This window comes from Miscanthus floridulus, chromosome 16, assembly GCF_019320115.1.
Source record: "Miscanthus floridulus cultivar M001 chromosome 16, ASM1932011v1, whole genome shotgun sequence".
Lineage (NCBI taxonomy): Eukaryota > Viridiplantae > Streptophyta > Magnoliopsida > Poales > Poaceae > Miscanthus > Miscanthus floridulus.
In genome coordinates this window covers 129,156-146,499 of record NC_089595.1, presented here as the reverse complement: position 1 = coordinate 146,499, position 17,344 = coordinate 129,156, and the positions used below count along the sequence as shown (strand labels likewise).

Below are 17,344 nucleotides of genomic sequence, written 5' to 3'. Positions count from 1 at the left end.
TCGAGCACCTGGGCTCAGGAATAAAGTCACCAACCGACTCAAATTGGACGTAGGGCACGTTGCCTGAACCAGTATAAACCATGTGTCGTTGAGTGCTAGGCCACCTCTGATCACAACGTACGGTAAAACTATAAATATTTACGTGTTGGCCACTTTCTGCACCGATAGTTTATAAGCTAAGATTTTGAATATAATACTGCAATGGCTAAGCTGAGAGACAATGGAAACAGAAAAAAAAACGACCCGCACATCTTTTTACCTTAGAGTGTACAAGTACACAACGACCAATTTATATTGTGAGCCAAGTTAAGCATCTTAAATCCTTGGGTACCATTCCATGTACGAAAATACGAAATGAACAACGGAATGTGGAATGCCAACCTTTTTTCTTCCTTTATTACTTTATATAAGATAAAAGGAAAAAAGAAGGGGTTAGCCCTACATGATAAAACTGAATGAAAAGAAAAAGTTTACCAAAACGACAATGCATCATGGGCAAACGTAGACATGGCTGCCACACCTAAGCCCTAGCCACACTTCAGAGGTTCTTTTATTTGATTTATTTTATATGCTAATAATTTACAATTTATTTTTAGGGGAATTTATCCTCCGGAAAACAGGGAAGGAAGCAGCACTGAGTTGCAGTTGTTGGTCCATCGCTGCCGAACCGAACAAACCCCCCATTGAGCAAAGCGGTGACAGCCCATTTCGACAGCTCACGCACGATCGCACAAAGCGAAAAGGAGACGAACAGCTCTCGGTTGGTTGGTTTCAGCCAGCCTAGATCAGTTACCAATCAGTAGTTTTTTCTCTCACAATAAATCCAGTACCAGTCAGTCCAAACCTAGTTGGGAAACCAACCAGCGAACAGGCAAAAGAAAAATACCAATGAGCCGGGCCCAGGCCAGGCCACCACCGATCGTGCTTGTGCCCTGCTGCTGCGTTAAATCAAAAGCCAAATAAAATATATCTTCATCCGTCGTGGCAGATGACGTGGCAACCTGCACTCATCAAGGAAAAACAACAGAACAGGGAGGCCTGCACAGCCCGCTGCTTGATCAGCATCAGCAGTTCAGCACCGGAGCGGAATCTGTTTTCAGGGAACAGTCGTTTTCTGACAGCTGCAGCTCAGCGTGCATCATGTTTATGCGGAAAACAAACTTGGCAGTTATATTAAAAGGCTTCAGTAGCACGCGGCCTGGTGCTCACGGGTCCCGACTTGTATGATGTAGCAATCACGATGTACACGCTACACCGGCACGGCACGCTGCGGCCGACGCTGGCAACCTACCAGCAAATGCACTACTGTTGTCGTGTGAGCCAGCACTTTCGAGGCACAGAACAGTAGCGTTATGCCATTCCCATACAGCTCAGATATAATCAATCGGAGATCAAAGCTTCAACCTCACTGCCTTGCTCTGTCGGCAAGTGCTTATGGAATTCTACGTGGTATGTGCAACGAATCATGGTGCATCGCACCTTCGATCAGAGCTTGGTAAATGGGTATACATTAATACATATGAATATGATTATGATCATATATTTGAGAGACGTGGCTTCTATACTGAGATATCGAACACAGTCTACCAAGAGCAAAAAACATGCAGAAAAGACTGAAAGTAGAAGTCGATGGCTGTACACGTTTCTCTCTGACACACACACGAAGAGCCTCACTGCCTCAGCAAGCAAAAGAGGCCATTTTCCCTTTGAAGCAGTTTGTAGCAAAAGAGTGTGGACATGCTCTTCATTCAGCAGCTCTCGGTGCTGCAGAGAATAGGAAATATTAGACTCATCCAGGAAAACTGCTGGAGGCAATTGTCTGGTGGCCAACCAATCACCACAACAGCTCTACAAAACGAGGTTCAGAAGATTGGAAGTACGCACCTAAGTCAACCACCTCAGAGCTTTTCATCAGACGAAGACGGCTGGCAGGTTTCCACAAACATTCTGTAATCAGAAATAAAGCTGGAAGGTCAGAATCATCTAGGATGACTTGTTGGACTCAAAGTCTCCAACTTTGAGGGAATATTTTGCCCAAAAAAAAAGGAGTATGCGTAAAGAACATATCCCTCAACCTCAAGCCATCTCAATGTTCCTGTGATGCTCTGGTTTGTTGAAATCTAACTAAAAAAATGTACATGGAAAAGTAACAGCTAGGTTCGAGGCATGCTCCAACTCCCTAGACAGGAATCTGATCTCCTAGACCTATGCAAGTACTCCTAACATCTAGCTGGAATCTAACGTTTGTCAAAAGATATTATGAAAAGCAAAAGAAATGGTTGGGCACAATCAAACAAAACTACCAATGTTAGCCTTAACCCAAAAGGTTATGCCGAAAACAAGCAAGCAGTGCAACCTCATCCAAAGCAGTTTCAATCAACTTGATTCCTTCTTTTTTTATATCTATATGCACATGCTGTCCTAGTTGTGGCGAGACAAATACATCAAAGCTATTCAACGAGTCAGTTACTTGAGAAATAAGAAAAGGAAAGTCTGTTGAGCCTAGTTATGTAAGAAAAGCATATGATGCAAAAGAATCAGCAAGGGAACTCCCATCATTAGGCTACTAGCGGCCACTGGATAAAAAAATTCAAATGGGAGCACCAGCCCAAATAGTAAACCGTCATGAACAGTTTCCCCACTGTCTGCCCACCGTTAGAAAGCTGGATAAATTGAGTTAAACATATGTTTGAAGATCTCAATCTCAGCAAATAAAGGGAAACATATTGCATTTAGAACAGAACTAGTAACTAATGTCGATTACATTTTCTAGAGACTATTCCAGATTTACAGGCCTTATCGCGGATGCCAATAATTACAGATCAAATATTTTGAGGCTGGATTCTAGAGTTGTATCCCAAGAGGCTCCAAGATCCACAGGGCAAATAAAACTACAAGACAAGAATGTTAAATTCTGCAGTTTATGGATTCAAGACCAACAGATACCGGTAAGATCCAACCAATAACCCAAGTGATACCTCGTAGCAGTGAGAACAATGACCCCCATATATATCATGATTCCCTAGCCAGTAGTGGAACACTTCGCCGACAAACAATCAAAATTTCTAATTGAGGGGATTAAGCCCTATTTACCAGAGTGTCCTATGCTGCCACCAACCAGATCGATCATTAACTCTACTTAATTTAACCACTTTTTCGCGAAGGTGCCTTGCACATTGTTAGATTGTAAACGTGTCACGGCCCATGGGCCTGCCGTACCCGGCTCCCCATCATGCCTATATGTACACAACATTGGCTCCTGAGTAATACATCGCGTATTCCACAATCCCTATTACGCTTTCATGGTATCACAGACAGGTTCGCTCCCACGGCCGCTTCCGCAAACCCTAGCCGCCGCTGACCTTATGTCGCCGGCCCTTCCACTGCCCTGTCACTGAGATCCTCACCGGGCCACCTTCCTGCCGCTGCCTGCTGCTGATCCCATCGCCAGGCATCTGCTGCTGCTGCCGATCCGATTCGCTGCATGCTGCTATTCACAGTCGCCTGCCGCTGATCCCATCACTGCCGATCCGGTTCACTGCATGCTGTTGTTCACGTCGCCTGCCGCTGCCTGCCGCTGATCCCATCGCCACGGCATCTGCTGCCGCTGCTGATCCGGTCCGCTGCCTGCTGCTGCTGCCGATCCGGTCATGGCCCCAGCGACGACGACGCTGCTACCGCCGCCCGGGCTGCCGAGGCCAAGCGCCTCGAGGAGGAGGCCCATGCGGCCCTCAACCAGAAGCTCGCTGCCAAGGAAGCCACCAATGCCACCCTGCACACGCAGGCGATCGCCATCATCAACATCAAGGTTTTGGTTCCCATTACCTTGGAGAAACCGGCCAACAACTATGGCCGCTGGCGCTCCCTCTTCCTCATCATCCTCGGCAAGTACAACCTCAAGCCTCATGTACTCTCCGACGACTCCTACCCCGACCGATCGGCTTGGTCGACCATAGACTGTTGCGTCCTCAAGTGGATCTACGGCACCGTGTCCAACGATCTGCAACAATCGTTGATGATCCGGGAACCTGGCGCCCGCGCGGCATGGCTCTACCTCGAGGACGAATTCCTCGGGCAGCGCGGGTCTCGCGCCCTACTACTGGAGGCCGAGTTCCGCACCTTCAAGCAGGGCGCCTTGTCCATCACGGACTACTGCCGCCGCCTTGAGATGATGGCCGCCTCCCTCGCCGAGTTTGGCGATCCGATCGGCAATCGACAGCTGGTCCTCACCCTCTTCCACGGCCTCAATGCCAAGTTTCGTCACATGGTGTCCAACATGAAGATGCAGCGGCCGTTCCCCACGTTCGACGGGGCGCGTACACTCCTGCTCCTGGAGGAGATCAACCTCAACGACACCAACGACGACGCAACTCCTGCCGCGCCACAGGCCCTGGTTGTAGCACCAGCGCCGACGCAGCAGTGCCCGACAGCACCGGCACCCGCGGGTTCCGGCGCCTCCTCCGGATCGCGCAACTCCCGCCGTCGTGGACGCGGCGGCAAGTCCAGCGGCAGTCCAGGCGGTCCACGACCCGGCGGTGCCCGTGGTGATGCTCCATCCCACGGCGCGCCGTCCGACACCGTGCAGCTATGGCCTCACGGCTACGGCGACCTCCCTGGTCACCTGCTGCGCCCCCAGCCCGCGGCGTACGAACAGCCCTAGCTGGTGTTCAACATGGTGTCGTCCCCCGGGCCCTACTACCCGGCGCCACCCCCAGGGTTCGCGCCGTCGTTCGCCCCGCCCCCAGGCTTCGCGTACGGGGGAGGGGCTCCATGGCGTCCTCGGCTTCTTCATCAGGCACACCACCGACGCCGGCGCCATGGAACCCCATGTCTGGAGGGTCTTGGGAGCAGGCGTCCCTCATCAACAACTTCAACACGATGTCTTTGACGCTGCCACCTAGCCCCACCGAGTGGTATGCTGATTTTGGTGCCGGTTCACACATGACCACCCACTCTGGTATTCTCTCCTCTCCTCGGCCTCCCTCCTTGTCTGGTCCTTCATCTATCATTGTCGGTAATGACGCCTTGCTGCCCGTTACTTCCATTGGTTCATTCTCTTTTAATGCACCGCGTCGTCCTCTTGTTCTCAATAATGTTTTAGTGTCACCTAGCATTATTAAGAACTTAATTTCTGTACGCCGGTTCGCCACAGATAATAATTGTTTCCATTGAGTTTGATCCTTTTGGCCTTTCTGTGAAGGACCTACAAACGCGGAGCGTGATCGCCAGGTGCAATAGCACGGGTGACCTCTACCTGTTCTTCCCGCCCACCAGCAGCACACCCTCACTCGCCGCTACTGCCTCCACCTCCACCCTATGGCATCGTCGTCTCGGTCATCTCGGCTCCGATGCTTTGTCTAAGCTTATTAGCTCTCAAGCTATTCCGTGTAATAAACCCAAACTGTGATCACATATGTCATGCTTGCCAATTGGGCCGTCATGTTCGTCTTCCTTTTGGAACCTCTACTTCTCGAGCTGTCAATAAATTCGACTTAATGCATTGTGATCTTTGGACATCCCCTGTTGCTAGCGTGTCGGGTTACAAATATTATCTCGTTATTATTGATGATTGCTCCCACTATGCTTGGACATTTCCGCTTCGCCTTAAATCTGAGACTTTTGCCACGCTTTCTAACTTTTTTTGCCTACGTGCGCACGCAGTTTGGCACTCCTGTCAAGGCCATCTAGTGCGACAACGGCCATGAGTTCGATCACTCTTCGGCCCGCACATTCTTCCTCTCATAGGGCGTCGTCCTTTGTATGTCGTGCCCATACACTTCTCAGCAAAACGGTAAAGTCGAGCGCGCCCTTCGCACTATTAATAATATTGTGCGCTCTCTTCTTTTCCAGGGCAGCCTTCCACGATCTACTGGGTTGAATCCCTCCATACTGCCACCTACCTCCTTAACCGTCACCCCACTACGACCATCGGCTGCCTTACACCGTTTTTTGCTCTCTATACGGCACTCATCCATCCTACACTCACCTTCGGGTCTTTGGCTACGCCTGTTATCCAAACTTGTCCTCCACAGCTCCGCACAAATTATCTTCTCGTTCATCCTTGTGTGTGTTCCTCGGTTATTCCTCCGATCACAAGGGTTATCGATGTCTCGACCTCCACTCCAAAAGGATCATTATCTCTCGTCATGTGATATTTGATGAGTCCTTGTTCCCCTTTTTTGAGATGTCGACCTCACCCTTGGATCCCGCCACCTTGGATTTTTTGAACGATGATGACATTTCCACTATGCCCATTGGGCCTAGTGCTGTGGTTGCAGGTACTCCTCCCGGCGCGCCTCAGTCGTCCGCGCCCGCGCCTGGCGTTCATGCACCGGCACCAGGGGCGTCATCGCCTGTGCCCGGTGCCCCCTCGCCCGCGCCCAGTCCGCTGCCCGCCTCTGGCTCGGGCAGTGCGGCTGCACCCAGTGCGCCACCGACCATCGAGCCAGGCTTTGGTCCAGGTGGCGCCACCGGCTCCTTGGCATCCGGCTCTGCTGCCCCTGTGGACGTTCGGTCCTAGGTTGCTGCCAGTAGAGCTGGACGCACCGCCGCTACGCGGCCTCAGTCCATCGTGCCTGTGGTCAACAATCACAGCATGCGGACTCGAGGCAAGTCTGGCTTCATTCAGCCAGTCGATCGCCTGAATCTTCATACGGCGACACTCTCTCCCATGCCAAAGACCTTCCGCTCCGCCTTGGCAGACCCTAACTGGCGAGCAGCGATGCAGGGCGAGTTCGATGCACTCCTGGCTAACGATACTTGGACATTGGTTGCCTGTCCGCTTGGTGTGAACATCGTCACCGGTAAATGGGTTTATCGTCACAAGTTTCACTCAGCGCCCTGGGATTCATTACGATGAGACTTTCAGTCCAGTTGTCAAGCCAGCTACCGTTCGAGTTGTTCTTACACTAGCTCTGTCTCGCTCCTGGCCGATCCATCAGTTGGACGTCAAGAATGCCTTCCTCCATGGGACGCTAACTGAGACTGTCTACTGTGAGCAGCCATCTAGATTTGTTGACTCTTTCCGACCCAGCTATGTGTGCAGGCTGAACAGATCACTGTATGGACCGAAGCAGGCAACTCGCGCGTGGTACAGTCGTTTTGCCCGTCACATCACCTCTCTCGGGTTTGTTGAGGCCAAGGCTGACACCTCCCTGTTCATTTACTGCCGCGGCGCCGACATAGCATTTTTGCTTCTCTATGTGGATGATATTGTTCTCACCGCCTCGTCACATAGTTTTCTTCAGCACGTCATAGCAGCTCTCCAGCGGAATTCTCTATGACATATATGGTTCCTCTTCATCACTTCCTAGGGTATCTCTGTTGACCGTCGAGCTGATGGATTATTTCTCTCTCAGAAGCAATATATGCGGGATATTTTGGACCGTGCTGGTATGCGTGACTGCAAGCTTTGCAGCACACTCGACGATACTCACGCCAAGATATCTGCTGATGGTGTTTCGATGACCGATCCGACACATTTTCGCAGCATTGCCGGAGCCCTTCAGTACCTCACCTTCACGCGTCCTGATATTGCCTACGCCGTCCAGCAGGTCTGTCCTCACATGCATGACCCGAGAGAGCCACACCTCACCGCCATGAAGCGTATCCTGTGCTATATTCAAGGGTACTCTGGATCTTGGTTTTCACCTTCTTCGCACCTCGCCTGTTGATCTGACTGTGTATGCTGATGCTGATTGGGCCGGTTGTCTCGACGCTCGTCGTTCCACCTCTGGCTACGGCGTATTTCTGGGCAACAATTTGATCTTCTGGTCTTCACAGCGTCAGTCAACAGTCTCCAGATCTAGTGCAGAGGCCGAATATCGCGCTGTCGCCAATGGAGTTGCGGAGGCGTGCTGGTTGCGCCAACTCCTTCATGAGCTCCATTCACCTCTTTCGACGAGCTACCATTGTGTACTGTGACAATGTCAGTACCGTTTATTTGTCCACCAACTCCGTTCAGCACCAACGGACCAAGCATGTGGAGATTGATCACACTTCGTTCGTGACCGCGGCGCCCTTGGAGAAGTTAGTGTTCTACATGTCCCTACGACATCCCAGTACGTTGACATTTTCACCAAGGGACTCCGACTTTGTGGAGTTTAGGTCCAGTCTTAATGTTCGCGGTGCTCCCAGTTCCAACTACGGGGGAGTGTTAGATTGTAAACGTGTCACGGCCCATGGGCCTGCCGTACCCGGCTCCCCATCGTGCCTATATATGTACACAACATTGGCTCCTGAGTAATACATCGCGTATTCCACAATCCCTATTACGCTTTCACACATGTTTCATTAAAAGGCACAAAAAAAACCTATGAATTCCAGATTTCACATGTCACCACACTCTGATCCAACACTGCACCAATCCATGAGCATAGTCATAAGTTGTCTAGATGAATTTAAACGATGTGATCTTTATCTTTGTAGCAGCAGAAGTGATAATAGCGAGGAAGGCGCCCGAGTGAAAACTCACCTCCAGGGGACGTCCCCGACGAGCATCCAGTCGCCGTCCTTGTCCTCATACGTGGGCACGTACTCTGCCCCGCTGACGACGTCGACGAGCGCCATCTCCTCGTTCCCCACCCGGCCTGCATATATCCACCCATCCATCATGCTCAGGCAACAAGGAACAAGGCAGAGCAGAAAAGTTCGGACGATGCACTCACGGCGGACGGTGAAGTGGGAGGTGAACTTGTCCTGGAGCGCGGCGAGCAGCTGGTCGTAGCCCGCGTAGGCCTCGAGGTCCACCTTGCGCTGGTAAGGCGCGCCGGCCACGGCCACCTTGACGAACTTTCCCCTGCTGGGGAGCGCGTTCCGCCGGTTCCGGCTCACGGGCGGCCACCCCACCACCTGCGCCCTTGATCACCAACCCAAACGAACGAATCAGACCCGAATCGACCCCCAAAATCAACGAACCGCCACGAGCGTAGCTACGTCCGTCCCTCGCGAGCGAGCGTACGTACTTGGGGGCCGGCGGAGCCTCGGAGGCCCGCGGGGAGCTGCTGCTGCTGCCGCGGCCGGCGGCGGGGTTGGAGGTGGAGGCGGCGCGCTTGCGGACGTCGGGGTCGGAGCCCGGGAGGCGCAGCGTGAGGGTGAGGGCGGTGTCCTCGAAGTCGAGCCCCGAGGACGCCGCGGAGGACGACTCCGTGGAGCTCCGCGCCGGGCCTTCCGACATGGCTGAGGCTGGCGGAAGAGGGGGTTGGGGCTTTGTCTGGTGTGGTTACAACTCCGGTCGCGTGCGGCCGGCGGCTTTCTCTTTCCGTCGGTGACGAGGCGGCGAGACGGGATCGGGACGGGAGGGGGCAGGCTGGAGGAGAAGGTGGTTATAGGTGGGCGGGAATCGGGTGCGGTCACTGGTCTACCGGTCATTCGGCATGGGTTCAATCCGTGGGCGACGGCTAGTCGTGTGGGGACTGTGGGCCATGCATGCCGCCGGTTGGCCACCGTGCCGCTCAGCTCACCCTGCAGCCTGCAGCTAGCCGCCGCTTCGTCCGCGACTCGACGGCCGCTGGCCGCTGGCCGCTGGTGGCGTGTTTGACCCGGGAGCGGGTCCGCCCGTCGCGTAACCCGGGAGCTGGAGGGGGAGAAGGGTACCGGGTCGGAGGGGACAGGCGATAAAGCGTGGCGCGCGTGGCCGTACCGGGCTGTCGGGAGCGTGTCCCCCCGCCGCGGCCGCAGGGCGGCAGGGTCCCTTGGACTTCCGTGCCGCATCTCCCTTCCTCCTGTCCTGCCTGCGATTTGTGGTTGCGTGCGGCCGGCGTGGGACCGGATTTCGCTTTCTTTCCTCTGCCGCACCCGCACGCTTTCCCCGAGAGATGACAGATGACGGCACGGACACGGACGCACGGTGGTCGACGCCTGCGCTGCGGCCGGACCCGGATCGCTGAGCAACGGAAGCTCGTCGTGTCGTCCACCCAGCAGTGAAGCTATCGACGATACACGGGCTAAGGTGGGAGGTTTGTTTGCTGACTACAAACAGCAGGTTCGTTTAGCCGTGGCTTGTCGTAAATGATCGTAAATTTCTAGTTGAAACAGTATTTTTCTCTCACACAAATCAGCCAGCAGTACTTCTTTACGAACCAGCAACGATACGAATCAGCCAACCGAACAGGCTGAAAGACTAGACATGAATTAATTATAAAATTAATTGCACAGGAGTAGACTAATTAGCAAAATAAATCAATTAAGCCTATATAATCCATAATTAGTAAATATTTACTGTAGCACTACATTGTTAAAAATGGCCTAATTAGAATTAATAGATTCGTCTCGTAAATTAACCTAAATCTATGTTATTAGTTTTGTAATTAAATTATGTTTAATACTCATAATTGGTATCAAAGATTCAATGGGACAGGGCTAAACTTTTGCCAAAAAGAAACCATCCACGATCACCATGTTACCACCCTCTATCCCAAATCAATTCCTATAATCTTAAGTTTAACTATCTTAAAAAAATAGTAATTACATCTACAACATAAAGCGAGCACGTTGTGACATATATTCAATTTGATGTCTTAAATCTTGACTTTTTTCTAGATCGATTAAAATTTTTAAAAAATTGACTTAAAATAACTCTACAAATCTATTTATTCAGAGACATTAAAACACGTGCTCTCAAGGAAAAATAACTGCCTTCCTTTTTCCTCCCCTTGTGTTCCTTGACGATCCTATTGTTCAGGTTCACGTGTACTCCTATGCAGTAGTTACCATCTGTCCATCTAGCATGCGGAGGTGAAACAAAAGCGCAAGCTGCATCGTGCAGCTGCCTTTCCAGCGAGGCTTTAAGCAACGCGCGTGTGCTCGAAAGCGTGGTTTAGGGGGTGTTTGGTTTCCTGAATTAAATTTTAGTCCATGTCACATCGGACGTTCGGATGCTATTTAGGAGAACTAAATATGAGTTAGTTATAAAACTAATTACATAGATGGAGGCTAATTTACGAGACGAATTTATTAAGCCTAATTAATCCACCATTAGCACATATTCACTGTAGCACAACATTGTCAAATCATGGACTAATTAGGCTTAAAAAATTCGTCTCGCAAATTAGCCACAATCTGTGCAATTAGTTATTTTTTCGTCTATATTTAATACTTCATGCATGTGTCCAAACATCCGATGGGACAGGGACTAAAATTTTCCTGTAGGAACCAAACACCCCCTTACTATTCTTCTTCTTCCTCGTCGAGCCATACTCCCTCGCCATCACCGCCCCGACCAGTGGCGTCCTTGCTGCCGGCTGCATCGCCCACCAATCACCCCCGTCGTTTCTACCATGCCCTTTCTAGCTTCACCATCCCTTGCCCTACCGACGACACCGACGACCCCGCCCACCGGATGTCCTCAACTGCCCGGCCAGCGCCGCCGCCGCTACTTTGTCTCTCGCTGCCCATGAACCGCCTCCGCCGTCCGGCCACCCACCACCCCCGGCCATCCATCTAGGCCCGGAGGTCATTGGAGAGCCCAAAGCTTAAACCCTAATCCTAGCCACCTTCCTCAGCTGGCCTTGACCATCGCGCGAGCCCGGTAGCGAGGACACCGCTGCACCGCTCCGCCCACCTCTCACCCGTCCTGCGCCCCTACCGCCCTCTCCTAACCAAGAGTTTTCACAAAAAGAAGACGGCGTGCTTCGGTACCGCTAATTGCCACGACACAGGTCGTTCACTACTACACAAATGATTTTGCGAGGCAGTGCCATTTTATTAACCTAGGCGGTCACAAAATTCAACCGCCACCTAAAATACCCGCCGATTAACGGAGGCGGTCGTTTTTATTAGCAGAGGTGGTCAAAAAATAACCGCCTTCTAAAATCAATCTACGGATGCGGGCACCTTTGTAAGGAAAATGGACCCTAGGCCCATTTACTTTAGATTTTTTGGTGTTTGATGACCAACACAACCAAATTGGACTAATGAATTTACAAGTTATTGTTTTGTATTTCAATAAGATGCAAGACGTGACTTGGACAAAGGCGACATAATGATCCGATGATCAACACCTCAAGCAAGATCTTAGGAGCACAAGAGAAGACCTAAGATATCAAGCAAAGTCCAAGCATGAAGATAGAAACTAAGCCGCACGCAAGTTCGCGAAGAAACGAGCTCACAAAAGCGATCGGACGCTAGAAGAAAGTGACTGGACGCTCCGATCAGTGGCTCGGCAACATCAGGTGTCAGCAACAGCGACCGGACGCTAAACAAGTGCATCGACCGGACGCACCGATAGCACTGTTCATCAGTCCGGCAACACACTCAGCAAGTGACCGAACGCTGGCGGCAAATCGACCGGACGCAGGACAGTAACGTCCGATCGAGTACAGAGAGGTTCCAGAGCGGCGAACTTGCGACCGGACGCGTCCGGTGGCATGTGACCGGACGCTGGCAGCGTCCGATCAGTTGTTCGTGGCTCCAACGGTCGAGACGACCGGACATGTCCGGTCAGGACGTGGTCAGCGTCCGGTCAGTGACAGAAAAGCGCGACTTCATTCCCAATGACTACTTTCTCAGTGGGGCTTATAAATACAACCCCCAATCGGCCAAATGACAAGTGTGGAGCTAAGGAAACATACCACGGGTGTTGATACACCATTTTAGTTATCTCCACTTGCATAGTGCTTAGTGTTTTATTAGGTGATTAGCATAGGTGCTTTGTGAAATGCTTAGGTTAATTAGACCACCGCATATGCGCTTGCTCTAGGTTTAGGCCTAGTGTTTAGTGAGTTTTGCATACCTCTTACCACGTGGTGCTTGCGAGCACCATTGTTGTATATCGGAGGGGCTTGTAGTCTTGCGAGATCACACCAACCGAGTTTGTGGTGTGGCCGCCACCGTATACCGGAGGGAACAAGGCCCGCGGTGTTTCGGGCGGAAGCTTGATAGTGAAGACGGCAGGGAGCATCCGGGAGAGGCTTGCCGGATGGCACGTCGGAGACCCACTTGCGCGTGGGGAAGGCCTGAGGCTATCCATGGAGTTACCCGACCGAGAGCTTGGCCCTTGCGAGGGGCTCCAACGAGGACTATGGGGAAGCTTGCGCACTTCTCGATACCTCGATAAAAATACCAGAGTCATCGACGGGAGTTTGCATATCTCTATATTGCTCTTTAGCTTCCGCATTTACATTGAATGCTTTACTCCTTTAGCGGTAAAGATAGCAATACACTAGCAAAATCGTAGTTGCACATTTAGATAGTTTATCTTTTACATAGGTTTTGCTAAGGTCAGAAAAAAGAGGCCATAGTTTAGAGTTAGATTTTTAAGTTGCCTAATTTACCCCCCCCCCCCTCTTAGGCGTCACAGTCCGCTACGATTGGTATCAGAGCCGGTTGGCTCAATTTGGACCTTTGGCTTAACCGTCGTTGAGCCGACGCTATTTAGAGTGGTTGGGATGGATACCTCTAGGCCTCCGCACTTTGACGGCACTAACTTCCCCTATTATAGAGCTAGAATGGCTTGCTACCTTGAGGCGGTTGATTTGGGAGTTTGGAGAGTCACTCGAGATGGGATGAAACCCATTAAGAATTCCGATAAACCCACGAAGAGTGATGAAAAGGAAATTTATTTCAATGCTAGAGCAAAAAAATGCTTGTTTGAGTCATTTAGCATGGATGTGTTTAACCAAGTGTTCACTTTAAATACGGCACATAAAATATGGCTAAAACTCCAAGAGCTCTATGACGGCACATCTAATATCCGTGAGCAAAAATATTGTCTAGCTAAATAAAATTATGATTCATTTACAATAAAAGATGATGAGCTTGTTCGTGATATGTATTCTCATTTGAATCTAATTATCAATGAGCTCCATTCAATAGGACTAACAAAGCTAGATGATGCGAACATCGTGAGAAAGATCATTTCCGTGCTACCACAAAAGAAATATGCAAGCATCATCACCATCCTTCACAACATGGAGGACTTGAGCTCCATGACCCCAGCCATAGCCATTGGCAAGATTGTGGCATTTGAAATGTCACGAAAGATGGATCAAGAAGAAGCCTCTTCATCAAGCAAAGGCAAAGCTCTCGCTTGTGGTGAGAAAAAGAAGATGAAGGGCAATAAAGTTGAGACAAGCTCAAGCTCAAGCTCCTCAAGTGAAGATGAAGAAGAAGATGAGGATGATGATGATGATGATGAAGATTCAAGTGATGATCAATCTTCCTCCTCCACCTCCGACCTTGATGAAGAATCAATCAAACTAATCAACAAGGTGGAGAAGATGATCCAAAAGCTCAATGTCAAGGATGTGCCCATCCAAATCCAAGATCTCATTTTCACCAATCAAAGAAACGAGCAAAGAAAGAGAGGATGCTATGGATGCGGAGAGTTGGGGCACTTTGTGGAAGTTTGTCTAAACAAGCCCACACCCAAGACAAAGAAGAAGGCATGCAAGAACCAAGCCCTCACATCAATAAGGTCATGGGATGATTCTTCAAGTGAAGAAGAATACCATCACAAGAGGCGAGGGCGCAAGCACTCATCATCAAGCTCTTCTCGTGTGTGCCTTATGGCACGAGGTAACAAAAGCTCATCCTCTAGTGAGAGTGATAGTGATGATGAAATGCCTTCTTATGAAGAAATTTTGAAACAAAATCTTAATTATGCTAAAGTTTGCACTAGTCAACAAAAGAAGCTCGGAAAGATTAAAGAAAAGCTAGATAGTTCACAAGAAGTATACAAAACTTTGCTTGAACAATATAAGAACTTTGCTAATCTTAATGTTGAACTATCTACTAAAATTGAGCGATTTGAGGCTAATGCAACAACAAATGCATGCACAATCAATGATGAGCAACTTGTAAAGAAAAATAAAAAATTAAAAGAAAAGTTAGCTAGCTCACAAGATGCTTATAAAAGTTTGCTTGTTAAAATGGAAACTATGTGCAAACATTGTGACGAGCTAACTAATAAAGTTGTTAGTCTTGAAGCCGTTAGCACAACTCCTACCAAGGCATCTAAAAGGAAAAGTTCTATCATTAACATGTCTAAAAAGGATGCCTCTACTTCTTGTAATGATTTGCGGTTAGACTCACCTTTGTGCAACCAAGTTTGTGTTGAGAAAGTTGTTGTAGATACATACACACAAGAGGTTGCAAAGGAGAATGAACAACTCAAGCAAGAAGTAGCTCGCCTCACAAAGCACTTGACTCAAGTCTAAGGAAAGGCGAAGCAAGCCCAACTTCATCAAGATAACACCGTCAAGGGAGTGAAGAAGCTTGATGAAGGAAAAACCGTGGTTTGTTACGTGTGCCACAAGGAAGGCCACAAGTCCTATGAGTACAAGGTGAAGAATGGGAGAGAAGCAAAGAAGAAGGAGAAAAAGCAAACAAGCAAGCTCTCCAACACCTACACCAACAAGGTGGACAAGAAGGCCTCCACACCTTATCTCTTGAAGAAGAAGAAAAATGATAAGGTGGTGGCTATCAAGGTGAACAAGCAAGCCAACAATGGGGTCAAATGCTTTTGGGTGCCAAAAGAAATCATATCCAACATGAAGAGCACCAAGAAGATTTGGATCCCAAAAGGGAAGTGAGAAGTCCAATGGACTTCGGAGAATTTAGAGACTTGGCAAAGTATGGATGCATTTCATGGGGTGCATCATGATGGATAAAATCATTGCCAAGTGGGTTAGTGAATACTATGGACCCAAATCCCCCCCATGTTAGGTAACTAGATTCAATTTACTTCAATTGGTATTAGATTTAAAATTTTCCTATAATTGGTATCTTTTAGCATCTAGTTACTCTTTATGTCTAGGTTTGCATTTGCATTCTTATATATTTTGTCATGCATACACTAGGTATTTCATATGGTAGGCTTGCTCGGTTTCATTCTTATTCCTTGGAGCAATCCTACATGGTTTAAAATTATTTAGGAGCACGGCACATAGCTTGTCCTTCAATTGTTCATATAATATGTGCCAAAGTCTAAATTATAGATAATTTCTCCCGAATATCGCCTTCGAAAATGGCTCTCACATTCATATGATGACATCTTTCAAGTGGTATTTTTTATTCTAAAATCAATGTGCATGTTTCCTACAAGTATTCCATACTTGTGTGCATAAATTTAGGGGGAGGTTACTCTACAAGTTGGATGCTTTGAGATTAACACATTTTTAAGCTTATCATGTGTGTAGTAGTCTCATTGGAAGGAAAATGGAGTCCCCGGAGTTAAGCATCATACTTCAAAAATCCACCACCGATTGCAAGTGGTAGAAATAAAATTGATTTCTACATGTGGTATTTCAAAACCAATATCATCATGTTGATTTCATTTTGATATTTATATGCTTTCTCCGTGCATTATATAGATTAAATTCTCTTGTGCAATACTTTGCCAATTATGTATATGCTTTGTCTTCTATCATATGTATGCACATATTTAGGGGGGCTTAGTCTATATAATGTAAGAGTCAAATTTTGTGATCTATTTCACTCTACACACAAAGGATCACAAAGTTTGACCCTCCCTTGTGCTACTAATGTTTTTCTTTTTGGTGTTTGATTCCAAAGGAGGAGAATTTAGAGGACCAAAAGCAAGCTTTAATTTATAGTAATGGTCCGAGAAAGGGAGGATAGTGGATTATGGATTAGCCTATGTAATGAGGAGAATTTGTAGAAAGTAAGGCTTAAATCCATAATACCACATGGGGACATTTGCAAGGGCAAGATGAGTTTTTATGTAGTCTTACAAGTAGTATCTTTTCATATCATATAATCTTGCCCCTTGCATTGCATCCTAGCAAGTAGATAGGTTTTAAATTCAAAATTTTTATTATTTGCTTGCTTTGGTCGTGTTGTCATCAATCACCAAAAAGGGGGGAGATTGTAAGGAAAATGGACCCTAAGCCCATTTACTTTAGATTTTGGTGTTTGATGACCAACACAACCAAATTAGACTAATGAATTTGTAAGTGATTATTTTGTAGTTCAATAGGATGCAAGACGTTACTTGGACAAAGGCGACATGATGATCCGATGATCAACACCTCAAGCAAGATCTTAGGAGCATAAGAGAAGACCCAAGATATCAAGCAAAGTCCAAGCATGAAGATAGGAACCAAGCCGCACGCAAGTTCGTGAAGAAACGAGCTCACATAAGTGACCGGACGTTGGAAGAAAGTGACCGCACGCTCCGATCAGTGGCTCGGCAACAGCAGGCGTCAGCAGCAGTGACCGAACGCTGAACAAGTGAATCTACTGGACGCACCGATGGCACTGTTCATCAGTCCGGCAATACACTCAGCAAGTGACCGGACGCTGACGGCAAACCGACCGGACGCAGGACAGCAGCGTCTGATCGAGTACAGAGAGGTTCCAGAGCGGCGAACTTGCGACCGGACGC

At 48.8% G+C, this 17,344-nt stretch overlaps 1 protein-coding gene across 1 annotated transcript; it reads right to left on the bottom strand.

Annotated features, from left to right (window-relative positions):
- Positions 1–1,504: 1,504 nt before the first annotated feature.
- Positions 1,505–9,563, bottom strand: LOC136513012 (auxin-responsive protein IAA1-like). Its single transcript, XM_066507013.1, has 5 exons — positions 8,964–9,563; positions 8,667–8,857; positions 8,474–8,588; positions 1,885–1,947; positions 1,505–1,764 (listed from the first exon to the last, which is right to left on the bottom strand). Exons 1-4 carry the CDS (start codon positions 9,173–9,175, stop codon positions 1,899–1,901), a joined length of 567 nt encoding a protein of 188 aa, XP_066363110.1. The 5' UTR covers positions 9,176–9,563; the 3' UTR covers positions 1,505–1,764; positions 1,885–1,898.
- Between the last annotated feature and the right edge of the window lie 7,781 nt (positions 9,564–17,344).